This window comes from Lates calcarifer, linkage group LG19, assembly GCF_001640805.2.
Source record: "Lates calcarifer isolate ASB-BC8 linkage group LG19, TLL_Latcal_v3, whole genome shotgun sequence".
In the NCBI taxonomy this organism is placed as follows: domain Eukaryota; kingdom Metazoa; phylum Chordata; class Actinopteri; family Centropomidae; genus Lates; species Lates calcarifer.
In genome coordinates, this window is record NC_066851.1 from 15,354,220 (window position 1) to 15,369,135 (window position 14,916).

Genomic DNA, 14,916 nt, shown 5'->3' on the forward strand with positions numbered 1-14,916 from the left:
AGCCTTGAGGTACTGAAACCTTTATTTCAATCAGTTAAGATTTAATTAGGCAAGCCTAAGGCCCACTCCGGCGCTGTGTTACAATGCCCCCCACCCTCCATGTTGTCAACATTTGACCGGTTTTTCCAGTGAAATAATCACGGTTTATGGCTTGAGAAGCTGTAAGATTCACAAATAAATCTGGCCTTTATTCCATTATGAGGCGGAAGTCCTAACAGTGAGCGGCGAAAACATCGATTGCCTTTGATTTATTGGTCGCTGTCCTAAGTCGAATATATATATATATTTATTTGATTTATTTCAGAATTATTTTATTCTTAATTTCCTTCGGTTATTTTGAGATCTTAAAAAAAGAGGGTTAGAAATATCTTGCGGGTAGCCGAGGGCAGCAAAGTGAGACATTTCACAAGAACTGTAAATAACAGAGGAGGACTGAGAGAGAGCGAGAGAGAGAGAAATAGAGAGAGGATGTTTTCTAAAATATAAAATTTCTCCAGGTTATTGAGTAATGTGCGCGTTTCTATGGACGCAGCGCACGTTTCAACTCAATTAATAACTCCAATATAATATAGATGTTCGATGACTTTAGGGGATAGATAGAGAGACAGAGAGAGAGAGCTGGAGCCCCCTCCCCACCACACCCTTGGGCGCACTGTTATTACAGGATGGCGACCCCTTCTGGAGGCCAAAGTAAGTGTGTTTCTAGAGAGAAGAAGAAGAGGCCTGTCTGTCTCTGTTGTAACACCACCAAATATTGAGAAAACTGCTCAGCTCTGAACTCACATCCTCCACTCTTTGTTTTTAATACTCTAAAAATTCAGGCAAAAGGGGGGCTTCTGTCATTTTTTCCACCTCTGTCTCATCCACTAAGATGAGAAGACCCTGACCTGCACCAGTAAATGTGACCTCCAAAGACTCTCATCTCATATTTACTCACAGGTAGAAAGCTCCTTATGCATGAATTAGACGGCCACGTTGATAGTAAAATCAATAAAGATGGATTGTAGGGTCAATATTATGCTTTGCACCTGGGGACTTGTTGCCTCCCCCTCCCCTTCCTGAGAGAGGGTGTATGTGTGACAGAGAGAGAGAGAAATGAGCAATTCATAATATGCAACCGCAACATCTCTGCAAGAGCTTTGCACGACCGAGTGTGTGTTTTAAAGGAGTGAGAGAGAGTGAGAGAGAGAGTTTGAGGAGCAGGGCAGCAGGGCTGAAGTCATCCAGCCAGGGGCCTGAAGGACCCCGGCGAACACTGACATCATTAATCACGACCCACTTGAAGATTATGACTGAAAGTATAGAATCGGTAACCATTATCGTCTCGGATGGCAGTTAAAACCTCTCCTTATTTTTCAAAACAATGTAATGGCATAGAGGTCTATACCAAAGGAAAGAGAGGAAAAAAAAACAGGGGAGGGAGGACGAGGAGGAGAGGGAGACTGGTGTCACTAGGATGGAGTTACAGACTAACGTTTCCTCTGGAGGAAATAACGAGGAGACACAGAGGTGGTCCACTTCATTATGTAGCTTAGACTGCTTTAAGAAAGATTAGAATAACAAGTGACAAATAATTCAATAAAACAAACAAAAACAAACGGGATTATCAATAATAATAATAATAATAATAATAATAATAATAATAATAACAATAATAATAATATGTATGTACCACTATTATTTATTAGTCTCTATTAATTGTTATTATCTACAATATGTCGTCCATATTTTATGTCTAAATTGTTAATTGTCTATAACAGTTAAAAAAACCAACGACAATAATTTCTTGTAATATATATATATATATAAATATACACACACACACATACATAATTCAAAGCGTTTTTTTAATTTGCCTTTCAAGTACAAACGAAAAGGCTGACGACATGTTTAAATCGAAAAAAAGGAAAGAACGAGAGAAGCCAAGAATATTTGTCTAAAAGTGAAAACGGCTGTCAATATTTTCGACAATTTTAACTCCGACTGACAAATTGTGATAATCTCCATGACACAAAGCAACTTCGGGGAATTATCGGTTTTAAGTTATTGACCCGAAAGGAGAAAGCAGCTATTAAAAAAACAAACAAACAAAACAAAAGAAAAAGCAGTGATGATCGATAATTATTTTTTGATCCATTTTATCTTATTTTTTGGGGGTGGCAGAGACCAATATCGCGTCCTTTTGTAGACGTGACGCAGTAATATCAAATGGGTAAAATAAATTTCGATGAAACGTTGAGTATGCGCAACGACTGAAAGCTGTGGACGTGACTTTCTGTGCGGATTACATGATAAAACACGTAAACGCATCCACGGTGTTATTTCAAAAGAAACGTTTCCACACATGAACGTGACTGATTTTCTTTTTGGTTCAATTTATAATTGCATTTTTAAAATTTTTTTATGCCTAATAACTCCACAGTTGATAATGTTGGGAATCACAGAGACATTTCATCCCTTACATCTCATGTGTGTGATGTGTGTGTGTTGCTATTTTACATGCGAGTATTTCCACCAGCACGCAGCCTATGAGAGAGTAAGGAAAATGCTAGCATGGCCTCCTGTTAGCAGAGGGAAGCTGCAGTGATGAAAAGCAATAGCTGGTGTCAAGAACTTTTTTAGTACATCACTACAGCTGGTGGGAATAAATAGTAGCCAACTGAAGAGGAGCAGGAGCAGGAGGAGGAGGAGGGGGAGGTGGGGGAGGGAGGTTGGAGAGGGGGAGGCAAGCTGTGACATAAGGCTATTTGGGTGTGTGACCACAGGGAGCCTGGGTTTTCATATCTCCTCTAAACAATAGAAGCCCTGTGTGCGACCGTCTCACAAGTCCAACTTTGTTTCTCAACAAGGAGTGTAAACTGTTGTCAATATTCAGATAGCCTTCATCTGCCAATAATGACAGGCAGCCGGCTTCCTATCTTATCTGCGGGCCAGGTAGCGCCGTACCTGGGGGGAATGACTGCTGCGATAAAGAGTGTCTGGGCCAATAGAAAGGCTCTTGTCTGTCTGTGAGGAGTTAATGGAGAACGCCACTGGAGACAGGAAGTCCTCAGAAAGTGAAAAGCACTTTATTGCGCACCTGAATGGCCTGGCGTAGGGTTTCTCTCAAACCCAATGGGAAAACCACATTACAGGTCCTTACACAGGGTCATTACAACAGGGCAATGGAGTTCAAGTGATCCATTGCATTTGAATGACAACATCACATCGCTCCATTCATTCTTCTCTCTTGTGTGACCCGATGATGATCCCTGTGGGACTGGGGATGTTGTCAGTGGACTGACATGCTGAAGTTACAGTAGAGAAGTGAGCAAGATTCGGTTCATTCAAGTCCCTCTCAAAGTGTATGTAAAAATTCACGGCGGCGCACGTGCTGCCTCATCTACTTGTCACCAACTTTGGGATGCAGAGACAGCTGCGGTGGCTGTTGCTTTCTGTTGCAGCAACAGGTTCACGGACTCATAACCCAGGGTACACTGCAACATGACATCATCAGGCCTCTAAAAATGAACTGCAGCATCGATCCCTTGCAGGCTGACCTCCCATAAGTCAAATATAGACGATGCGGGACATGTGATTGGATGGAAGTGTATATTTACCTGTCACCGGGAACTCAAGGACATGGCAGCAGCGAGGTTGTATCCAGCCCCAGAGTGGAGTGTTTTGGGGGTGAAAATGAGTTGTAAAAGTGATAAATGACCCACATTGCTCTAGCTGAGGAGCACTGGAGCTGGCACCATGCTTTCAGCCAAACAGTTAATTGCTCAGCACAGCGAAGGCCCAACAAAATACTCGTAAAGCATCACAAAAAAAAAAGGAAAAAAGTTAAGTAGTTAAGTCCAGTCAACCTCTTCCTCTCTTCTCCCTCTCTGCTTCTTCCTTTTCTCTTCTTCTCGGGCTTAAACGGCTGCTTCCATCCCTGCCCTTTACAATTTCCCAGCACAAAAATATTATGTTGCCAGTAGCAACAATTCAATAAAATAAACCAATCACATCTGCTCTTTCAAAGAATTTCCAAAATTAAGCTGAGTCTGTACATAATGGAGGAGTCGTCTCAACTGCGCGTTAGGATTTCAAGCCAGGATTTATTGTGGTGTGATAAATGATCATAAGGCTTGTTTTGACAAATGCAAGGGTACTTCTGAATGAGTGCAGGGCCGTCGCTGTGCACAGTGCCAGACCCGCTGTTATCAACTGGATTAGCTGCTCTGATTATGCCCTGGATTCGAGCTCTGCTCTCAGCACCAATCAAAGCCTGTGGTCCGTGCATCCCATAATAGCTACACTCGTCTCCATGGCCACCGCCACCCGTGTACAGTAGCCCCACCCCCTCCTAAGTGCGCTTATTTCATAATAACAAGCTTGCGACAGCTCTCATCAGGCCATCGTGCTCGCAAATAGAGGACAAGGGAAAGGGTGAGCCAGGGTTTGTTTTGACTGAATCAAATTTTGTCTCCAGCCTCTTGCAACTAACCTTTTTCCCCCGGACTACCTCCACAGCTGTATTTTTCGAATCTTTTAGAATGTCACCGGTGCTCATACATCCACCGCTGCCTCTCCACTGTCTCTTCCTCCTCTACCTCTCCTGCACCCCTGCTGTTCTCCCCACCCCACCCCCATCTTCCACGCTGGCCCTGTACCTGTACCTGTGGATGTTACCGGGGCCTCCTCTGGACGCCTCGCTGCGAACAGGAGATGACACAGTTTCTGGGTCACTTCTGTCACAGTCCAAATGCCACTCAGGGGGGCTGACCTTTTCCATTGGCCGATGCTAGAGCCGGCAGCCTCCATGCGGGCTGTCACCCCTGTGGTTCCAACCACGAACGCATGCTCCCTCCGTTTCTGACAGACCTTTTTATCCCCCACCAAACTCCCCACGCTCCTCTGTGGTATTCCCCACCTCCTTTCTATCCGTGACAATACATGTTAAAAGAATGGGGGACGTATTGAATCTGACAAGAGAAATAACCACTGAAAAGTATGGCTGATGTATGTCATCTTGGCTAAACTGAGGACCCAACGATGGCCACAGACACATGGTGTATCAGGTCTCCCTGGAAGGAACTCCAAATATGCTTCCTGGATTTATTTGGAGGTGTGGGTTACACAGCGAGCGACACTTGTTTTTACAAATGAGAGCTTGGCTCTAAATGGAATACCTCAATTAGCAAGAAGCCCAGTCAACACCTTTCTCTTTCGCAGTATACCATCATCCATAAAAAATACCATCTAAGATGTGTAGGATTCTACTTCCAAGCTGTTCCTTTAACGGAAAGTGACTCGTCGGGTTGCTCATTTCAGGATGTCAAAAATGTAATATTTCAATGACCAGGCCCTGGGTGCGTGTGATCTGATGTCACATCAGTGTCAGGAGTGACTTTTTTTGCAGGGTGTTCTCGAGCTGTGAATTTGTTTTGTTTTTTGAAGCTCACGGCCGTGTCTCTGCTTGTCCTTGCACTACCGATGACTCATACGGCACTAAACCAAACTAGCCCCCCCAACTCCAACGCATCTGAGTAGATTATTGTGTCATAGTTTCCCTCAAACATACCATCTGCCCTCTATCCTGTCAATCAAACATCCACTGCCATTTAAAATCCTCCAGACCATTTTTCTCACGATCCATTGTTGTTTTTAAATAACAGCCTCTGATTAGCAGACATAGCCTCCTAAAAATAAAAATGAAATCTCTTCATATCTGCTTCGGCTGAGTGCGGAGAGGCCGCTTTTTCCCCCCCCAGTGCTGTTATTCAAGCCCACTAAAAAATCCTTTTTTAATTTCAAAACTGGCTGCTCCGATTCTACCAGGAGAACTTTTATTTATTTCCATCCTGTGATGTCTTGCTGGCTGAGGGAGGCTGAGAGGATCCCTACTAAAAGCACCGTGCTGCCTGGGGCAGAAACAGGCCAGAGCTCTCTCCACATAAATAACACAGGAGCGTGGAGGAAGTCCGTTTGGTGGTCTGCTGGAGGGATAGAACCTACCCTTCAGTCTCTCTCTGGTTCTGTCCTTCTTTCTCATTCTCTGCATCTCAGTGGTCTATCTAGCAGCTTGGCTGAAGAGACATAAAACAGCAGGATCTGGAAGAGATTGGGCCAAGATGTACATCTGAGTGGATAGTGGACTTCCAATAGCCTGCGGGTCTAGGCCAGACAGAGTGGATGCTGTGAACTGCATCAAACAAATCTGACACATGGGAGTCACAGATTTAAGAATTGTAACCAATATTACAATACAGGATAAAATGTGTAACTAAATCGTTTTGCATGCGGTTTCTCAACAATTTTGTCGAAAGGAAAAACATGATTAATTATATGCCTTCAGTTTTTTCTCCTTTACACTAAACCGATTATCAGTAATCCTCACAGATTATCATAAGTCAAAAAAAAAAAAAAAAAAAAATCTTCTCTGAAAAATGCAGCATGTTTAGTCTCATTCTTCGTGGATGCCTCTCGAGGATCAAATTTCTCCAGAACCCTGTTGTTCCTGGCCCCAGGAAGCAACCTCTCTGAACTGGCCTTATTTGGAGAGCACTCGAGTCCCCCCATTGTTGTGACAAGAACAATGAATCTAAAAAGAGGTGGGAGACAAGGGCAAGGAAAACACAAAATAAAGACATCTGGCTCCTAAAATTCATCAGATAGAAGCCTTTTTTTTCTATATTTGCACTGACATCATGGAAATCTTGTCAGCTGACGGCGATGTCGCCCCTCGCCTTTGAAGTAGGTTTAAAAAAAGCTGTATTTAGTTTGCATTGTGTGCAGAACCTAATTTATAGGAGTTGACCCTGGCTCCTCTTTTGTGCGACAGCCATCTTAGAAAACAATGGCAGGAAGGCTTGAAACTTGAGAGGAACTGAATCTGCTGTTTTCCATTTTTTTCTGTTCTTATTCAACAGAGAATTTTCCCTCCCCGAGTAAAATAGCTCTGTTTTTGTGTCCAACAGGAGCCATAAACTGATGTCTAAGCATTCCACGGCCAGGCAATAGGGCTGAGTTTAACTGGACACATGGGGACAGTTGTTTTGTACCACATGGAACAAGGTAGGAGGAGGGGGGGCTGACAGAGGAAGCCATGGCCGCCTGGCGACCCTGCTGTGACCCACTGGCCTCCTCGTGGAGGGATCAAGGCCTAGATGGGAGCCGGCTGAGGGTTAGAGGTTTAAGGGTAACAAATCAAGCAACACTTTAGTGGTATTTAACCCCCACATACCATATCTCTCTAACTGTGTGAGCGGCCCATGACTGTGCAGAACAAACATAGTAACGCTTATTTTTATTCTTTATGGGGGAGTTTCTCTTTCTCTTCAGCAACAGAAGAGGAGCGGGTCAGCTTTGGGACACTACTTTATCCATATCTTACTGTATTTTTCTCCTGCTTTGATTCATCCCTCTGCAGGACAGTAGACGAGGGCTGATGGTCAGCTACGAAGCCTCTGTAAGATCAGGTAACAAAAACAAAATCTCTGCTTTACTCAGTTTCAATACTGCAACAGTTACAGGACACAACACATGTAAAATGATTATTACAAAACTCATTCTTTTCTTCAGGTGGTGGCAGGTTCTTCGCCCTTTCACTTTCTTTCCTCTTATCGTTTTCGTGTGCAATAAAGAAGAGGACAGGACAGGGACCCCCTATAGGCAGTGCATATCTGCCTCTAAAAGCATCACTCAACTTTATGTTCACTTCTGGTTCCCCTAGACCGGCTGTGTTTCTTCCATTAGTATCTGCTCATAAAAGGTACTGTGGTTGTAAAGATGTGCAACAGACAACTGCTGGATGGTCACTCACCTTAACATGGAAATCAGGTGTTTCTACGTACCTGCAGGCACTCACATACCTTAAGGTAAAGAAATATGTATTAAGTATGCAAAGTTAGTGCTCTTAATTCAGAACAGCAATACAGTATATTCCAAACAATGTATCAAAACTTATTTATTAACAATAAACACAGATACAAAATTGTACTGTACAACAGAAATGTTCTCAGAATGTAAAATGTGGGATAGAGCACAACAAGGACCTAATTTTTTTGCAATCCTACAGTGCACCCATGGAGGTGAAGCAGAGCTAATTAATTTGTATTTTATTTGACTGTGACCTTAGCTCTCTCTCTCTCTCTTTCTCCTTTCTCTCTCAACAGATGCTTTAATCTCTTGTGTGGAGAGCACTGTAACTTCAGGCTCCTTCGCTTGCCAGTTGAGATTAGCAAATGTTAGCTAACGCAGCACAGGACACATTCATTACAGACTAGGTTTATAAATAACTCTGTGAGCTGTGATCAGTGCTGAAACAATTAGTCGCTTATATATAACGATTTACTTATTGTCTTTGATTTATCAGCAGTAGCCCCAGTGCAAACTGAATATCTTTGGCTTTTTGAATCTTTGGTTGGGAAACTGTGACAGTCATTTTTGTGATTTTCTGATGTTTTGTTGACTAATGATTAACTACATCATTAACCACTGTGCAGACTAAGTGTGATTTGGAATATCTGACATATGACTCAACCTTTCCTGTAATCAACACCACGGAAAGAAGCCCAGGAGAATCCTTGGCACATGAGATTAGTGAGAACTGTGTGAGAATTTCAATGTCAATTAATTTATGGTTACTTAATTATAGGTCATTAGGATAATTCACATGACACAAGTGGATACAATGTGTTGATAATAATTTTGATATGAAATTTAGTTGGCGGTGTGAACCCTTGCTCCAACCCTCAATAGATTTTATGATGTGAAGTGAAAAAGGTCACAGTGAGGCCAGCTTTAATCAGAAATGATCCTGTTTACCCCCCTGGAGAGGGAGTGAGAGGGCACTGAGTGACGCAGGTGAGAGACAGGCGTCCACCCGGACCGCACCTCGCTTATCTGCCTATGGAACGGAGGAGGAAAGAGTGACAAAGGCCAGGGCTTTGGGTGTGATAAGGAAGGGCCTTATGTCCTGCTTTGGCCCCCCGGCTCTTACCCTGGCTGTCCGTTGTGAGAGGCCATCCATGGGCCAGGGGCTGACCACGACCAGGAAAGCCTCCAAGACTGTGTTTTTACACACAGGTATGAATCTGACCCTGTGCTGTCAGATATACAGAGCGCTGGTGTGTATTTACATGCGGTAGCTTTGGGGCATTGAAAGAGAGGAAGAAAGGGAGAGACAGACAGAGACAGAGGGTCAGGTGGAGTTCAGGGCAGATTTTTTGCCAATAGTCTCGCACTGCAGGAAAACCAAATTGCTTCCGGATATAAGTATCCACCCCTGTATAGTTCAGTGTTCCTACCCTTCCCGCCTCCTTGTCTTCCTCTTTCTTTCCTTCCATTCATCCTCCCATCTTTACTTTTTTTTTTTTTTTTGCTCCACTTCTCATCTTTTCTCACTCTTTGTCCTTATTCTGGCTCTTGTGGCAGTTGGTCCTGCTGGGCGGCGTGGCACAGGGTGACAATGTCTGTAGGGAAGCAGTCTTTGAGCAGGATACCTCTGTCTCTCTGGCAGTCCAGTTCTTCTATAAAACCATACCAGTAGATCACGAGGCCTGGCCCAAACCTGCGGCGCAAGACAAAAGAAACAAAGCCGGTCTTTTGTTAGTACATCACTGCTGTCATGAGTTCTGAAGTAGCTACCAATGAGTAACGCTTTTGCTTTCAAATTCAGATCTGCAAAATACTCACGGCTGTTGACTTTGGATTTGGAAGGTGTACCAGAAAAGGAATAAGTTAGTAAAGAGATAGAAAGATGGGACACCAGTAAGAATGATCCATGAGAGATAAGGTCGCTTAGGTATTTTCCTTTGATCACCATCCAGGAAACTTGTGCTGAATCAAAAAAAAAAAAAAAAAGCCGCCAGGAAGATAAAGATCTTTCTGACAGGGTGATACACACTCGATCACATTACAATGGCAGCGAAATAACAATAATCTGTGAAATAACAAAGCTCGACACCAAGGCCTCCGGATCCTGTCATCGGAAGCCCTTGGCATGGAGCAGAGCACGCAGAGTTCAACACCAAGTCTGAGACTTAAACACACTGCATCTGGTGGTTAATGTTAGCCAGTCCAACAGTGTCCAGCTGTTTCATTCACACTCACTTTTGAAAGCCAAAGCAACTTTGCCTTAGTTGGCAAGCATTGCAGTTCCTAAGAGCTATAAATAATGACTTGCCAGGCAAAGTTGAAATAGACTGAAGTCAAGTTCAGTCTATTTCAATGCAGGGTATTTTTATTCTTTCAGTTTTCTATCTTTTGGTCTCTTCTTCTTCTTCTTCATCATTTCGCTGCTATAGACGCTGTTGCTACCGTACACCTGAAGGTCTGCTGAAAGGTGCAGAAACAATTATAACAGGGGAGTTCTTCACTGGGAATGTTCGACGTTATTTTCACTACTTCTCCTTACAAAGACAATAAATCATCTTTCAAGCTATTTATTATGCCCCAAAGAGCCACCGGTGGCCCCTCTCTGCCTCATATAGATCATACCTATTCTTTGAACATTAGCTGCCATGCATAAAGACATGTCACAGTTGAACTCTGAATGGAGAGTACCTCAGTTCCCACGTGCAAGACCAGATTCAGGGGGCTGACAGTGCTCTGGTCTCAGACACTCTATCCTCAGACAGTTAACAATGTTGTGGGGGCCTCTGGAGACCTAGACAGGAAGCTAGCCAAAGGGCCACAGAGAGCAGCAGGAGTTCAGCTCCAAGGTAAAGTGCATAAAACCTTGAACCTATGATCAATCATTTTGTATTAAAATACTGACTCAAACACCCAATGGTGTTATTTTAATAATAATTATGGGAATCTTTAGTCTTTTGTGTGTTTAGAATTTATGAGATTATTATAAATACCTAGATGGTTGACCTTACAACTTCGACAAGGTATTTTAACCACATAAATTATAAATGCAAGTGCAAGAATCAGCTGTCGTGACATTGCCAGCTACAGTATATGTACATATGTACTGTACTGTGTTAAAGGGGCCTTGAGGCAGTGCATGCTCTACATACAGTACAGTATGGAGGCCGACACATGCACGAAAAAAAATGTGACTATACACACACGCGCACACACACTCACACCCCTCCCTCCAAGAGGCCCTTGCAGCAGTACATGCTTGTGCACCCCATCCCTGCATTCTGCGTTTTACAGTGTGTGATTTACGGTGCTGTATCTATGAGCAAACAGGCCAAAGCTAACAGCCCTGGAGAAAGCCCACAGATGCACACTTGCAAGTTCACCACAATGTCACACACATAGCTCAGCCTCTCAGCACCGCACAAAGCTCAAGCCCCCCGAACTCTCATCGTTTCCACGGTCAGCCGCCACACATGGCCGCCAACTCTTAATATGGAAATGTTATGGAAACAAAACCTAAACATTTACATTAGATGACTTTAGAAAAGGGGTTATGCTCCTCTTTTTTATTCAGCTGCCGCGCTGTATGTATTTCCTGTGCTCTGGATTGGGGAGGTGAGGCAGAAAAAGTGGAGGGAGGAGAGAGACTGGTTTGCTCAGAGTGAAGAGAAGCAACCTTCTGAAAAGGTTAAAACTGTACATCAACAGATAAGGCAGCGGTGTACGATACATCATGTTCCGGGACTGTCAGGGGAGGCCGAGCACAAATTGAAACAAGCAAAATTATAAACACAGGGGAGCCATGTCACCAAGGCCTTTCCATACCCTAAAGAAAATAAATGGACTTTGAATCCTACTCAGAATTAATACAAGTCAATACTACAGGGACCTTGGGGTAAAAATCTGAGACTGGAAAGAGAAACAATAACACTGAGGGGGGAAGGGAACAGTCAGGGGGCCATGACTGAGCCTGATGGCTACAGGATGATATTCTTAAGAAAAAGTTCCACGCAGCATCCAGACACTATAGAAAGCAATTATAAATATACAGTAAACAGCACGATGTCTTATATACTTCTATATAGTCCCTCTGAAGATTGTGTGTTGTGAAGCCTTGGGAAGAGAAGGGAAGTTCAGTTTGAATGTGTAGGCAAATTATGGTTTATTATGTGGGCTGGCTCATCTTAACCTTGCGTGTGCTTATTACACACACCACCTCTAAGTCAGAGTCAGCCATCTTCCAATAAACACCTAACTATGTAACGAGTTGGTGAAATTGTTTGTGAAATGTAGCTAATTTTGGCGAGGGGCGAGGGGGGGCACTTGACGAGCCTGGGCGTGGATAGCGGCTGCCAGCCATGCTTTCGTTAGTGTTAATGAGCGGGTGGTGGTTGCATTTAAAGCAGGTGCCAAGCAGCTTACTACTGCAGCTTAATGAGAGCAAGGCACTCAGGAACAAAAACCCTTGAATGGAGAAGAGGGAGTGTTATTAGTTTCTGCCTGCACGCATGCACGCACACACACACACACACACACACACACACACACACAGCAAGGCAAGCCTCACATAGAGCTGAGAGGAGAATGAAATCCCTGCATCATACATGCAGAGAGCACTAGAAAAATATGATCTGCTAAAACTAATAAAAAAAAAACAATAGAGTGCAAACTGTAACCTGCGAAGAATGTGCAAAGTTGCTTTCTTGATTTTATTACTGCCCTTCTCGTTTTCAGAGAAGTCTAAGGTTGCTGGAGGTCAGACAGCACGCCCCCTCCGCCCCCACACACACACAAAAAAACCTCAGAGTTGAACCTTTCTACCGAACACACAGATCAAGGTTAATTTGATCTGCCACGTTCGGTGAGAAAAAGCTTTACTGAAACTGGGGGCCGAGCACTTCTGCCAAAACACATTACGCGACATGATGAATTATCAATAAAATCAAGATGAATTTACGCTCGACTTTAAAACACCCTCACTTCATTTTACATACCGCGTGGAGCCGTTTTAAACAAACGCCCCAGCAGTGATTTAGACAGCGTAAGCCTCTACCTGAGGGTGAACTCTGTGTCTCTGAGGTCTCCCCACAAAGACCTCTTTGTTTTCGGCATCCATACATCAGGTCGCGAGGTAGGGCAGCTAAAGCACTGCCAAACATTAGCTTTAGTCGGCTGTTTCTCTGCTCCCTGAAATGCAGGTATGGAACCTGCTCAGCTTCTTTTAAAGACAGAGAGCGCTGAGACTGATCGGGGTGAGAAGTATAGAGGAATAAAAGTCTCTGTGTTGGCGACAGAGGAGCTGTGTACATAGTAAAAGAGAGAAAATGTGTGCACTAGTGACAAATGGCCTGTTCTTTTGAGGTCAGCCTCTGCTATAGGCAGCTGTCTATAGGAGTTTATTTACAGGGCCGGATAATGGTTGTGTGATGTGTTTGTATGTGTGGAGTTTTAGAAAGGGGGAGGGGGCTGAACCAGGGTCTGCATGCCAGGTGATATGGCCCCGCAGCTGATAACTGTACATCCAGCTTGTGTATTTTAACAGCCCGTGTAGTGGCTGTTTGTAGCAAGTCATGATGATGAAGACGGTCCTGATAACACCAGCCTCCATGCACACAAATAAGATATTTAAAGGCTGACTCTGCCTGGAGGGGGTGTCCTCGAACAAGGGAGGTAAATAATCCCTTGCTACAAACTATACATCCCACTGTCCATAAATAACAGAAGACGAATGTAAGAGTTAACCTCCCACAGACAAGTTATTAACACGAGTAGGGCTAAGAATAGAACACCTTGTTTTCTTTCCACCTCCCCGTTTGTCTTTACGGGGAAGGAAAAGTTCAACTCTGCTCAGGTATGTAAAACACAAATACAAGACACCAAAGGCACATAGCTGCACGTCGCCCAATCCTACGCAAGCATCATAATTAAGGTGGAACAGAGGGTAATAAAAAATAAAATCATCTTCCGCCAGGTGTAATTCTCTCAGACGTTTTTATGTTTTCTGTCGATGGGGCACGGAAATGGAACGTGACGCGGACGTGGTTCGTCTTTGTCACCCCTGCAGGTAGAGTGTTTTATGTGTATGTATATTTGTACAGTGTAGTGTGAGGTTTAACATAGATATGTGGAGGTGTAATGTGTGAGTCTGAGGGGTGTGGGAGGTCAGGTCCAGTCAGTGTGTCGTGAGCATAGACTCGTGAGTTCTACGTTAGCAAGAGGCTAATTTACGCTTCACTGATGCAGGACCCCACAACAGAGATCAGAGGATTCCAGTGTTTTATCCATAACAGCCACAGTGACCTCTGTGGCGGGGACATGCCCTCAGCTCTCTGATCCACTGCAAAATTAGTCAATACGTTTGATCCACCTTTAGCTCAGGATTCTTTAACAAAAGTCTTTCAAATAGGGATGTGCAATACTGACATAATCAAATATAATGACCTTTCTTTCTGTAAACAATCTTCTAGAAAATCAGCTGGGTAGATTTGATGACAAAATGAGTATTTGATATCAGTATCACCTGTTATGCCCATATGCTGCTCAGCTCTATTTTAAACTGATTACACTACTTATTTGACTTTTTCCTGAATAACAAAATGTACAAATAAGTTATTTATTTTCATTATTTTATAGTTATCCTAACACCCTCCCCCAACCTCACTGTACTATGGGATCTGCAGTCTTTATCTCCCAATAACGAATTATCACTCTCTCTCACCTATCACCACAGCCACCCTCTCACATTAACCTAAATCTTATCACTTTACATACACACAATCGGAAAGACCCTATATCAATCAACTGATTGATAGCTTGGCTGACGCATGATAATGTGAGTGAGCTCAACCCTGTCTCTATTTTGATGGTGCAATGGTAAGACACGGAAAGCTCTACTTCACAGCACCATTTGGTCCTGGTTAGGATCTGTTTGTACAATATCATGCTTCCCAAAACATCCTCCAGCCAAAAGGGAGGAGCCTTAATCAGTGTTTGGAACTCGTTAAGTCCCTTAACTGAGCATGTCGCCTACCACATTAGCAACACATATCTGAGGGACAAGTGTGCGTTGTG

At 43.6% G+C, this 14,916-nt stretch overlaps 1 protein-coding gene and 1 long non-coding RNA gene across 2 annotated transcripts in view; both read right to left on the reverse strand.

Moving 5' to 3' along the window:
- Positions 1 to 1,850: 1,850 nt before the first annotated feature.
- LOC127143584 (uncharacterized) lies at positions 1,851 to 7,909 on the reverse strand. The gene is made up of 3 exons (XR_007815145.1): positions 7,793 to 7,909; positions 7,364 to 7,436; positions 1,851 to 6,571 (listed from the first exon to the last, which is right to left on the reverse strand). It is a non-coding gene; the product is annotated as an uncharacterized LOC127143584 (long non-coding RNA).
- A 9-nt stretch (positions 7,910 to 7,918) lies between these two features.
- The window catches only part of cdin1 (CDAN1 interacting nuclease 1), a 53,703-nt gene continuing 46,705 nt past the window's right edge, over positions 7,919 to 14,916 (reverse strand). Inside the window, exon 12 of the mRNA XM_018663629.2 lies at positions 7,919 to 9,541. Coding sequence (XP_018519145.1) covers positions 9,385 to 9,541 — 157 coding nt within the window. The 3' untranslated portion in view covers positions 7,919 to 9,384. The remainder of the gene's footprint in view (positions 9,542 to 14,916) is intronic.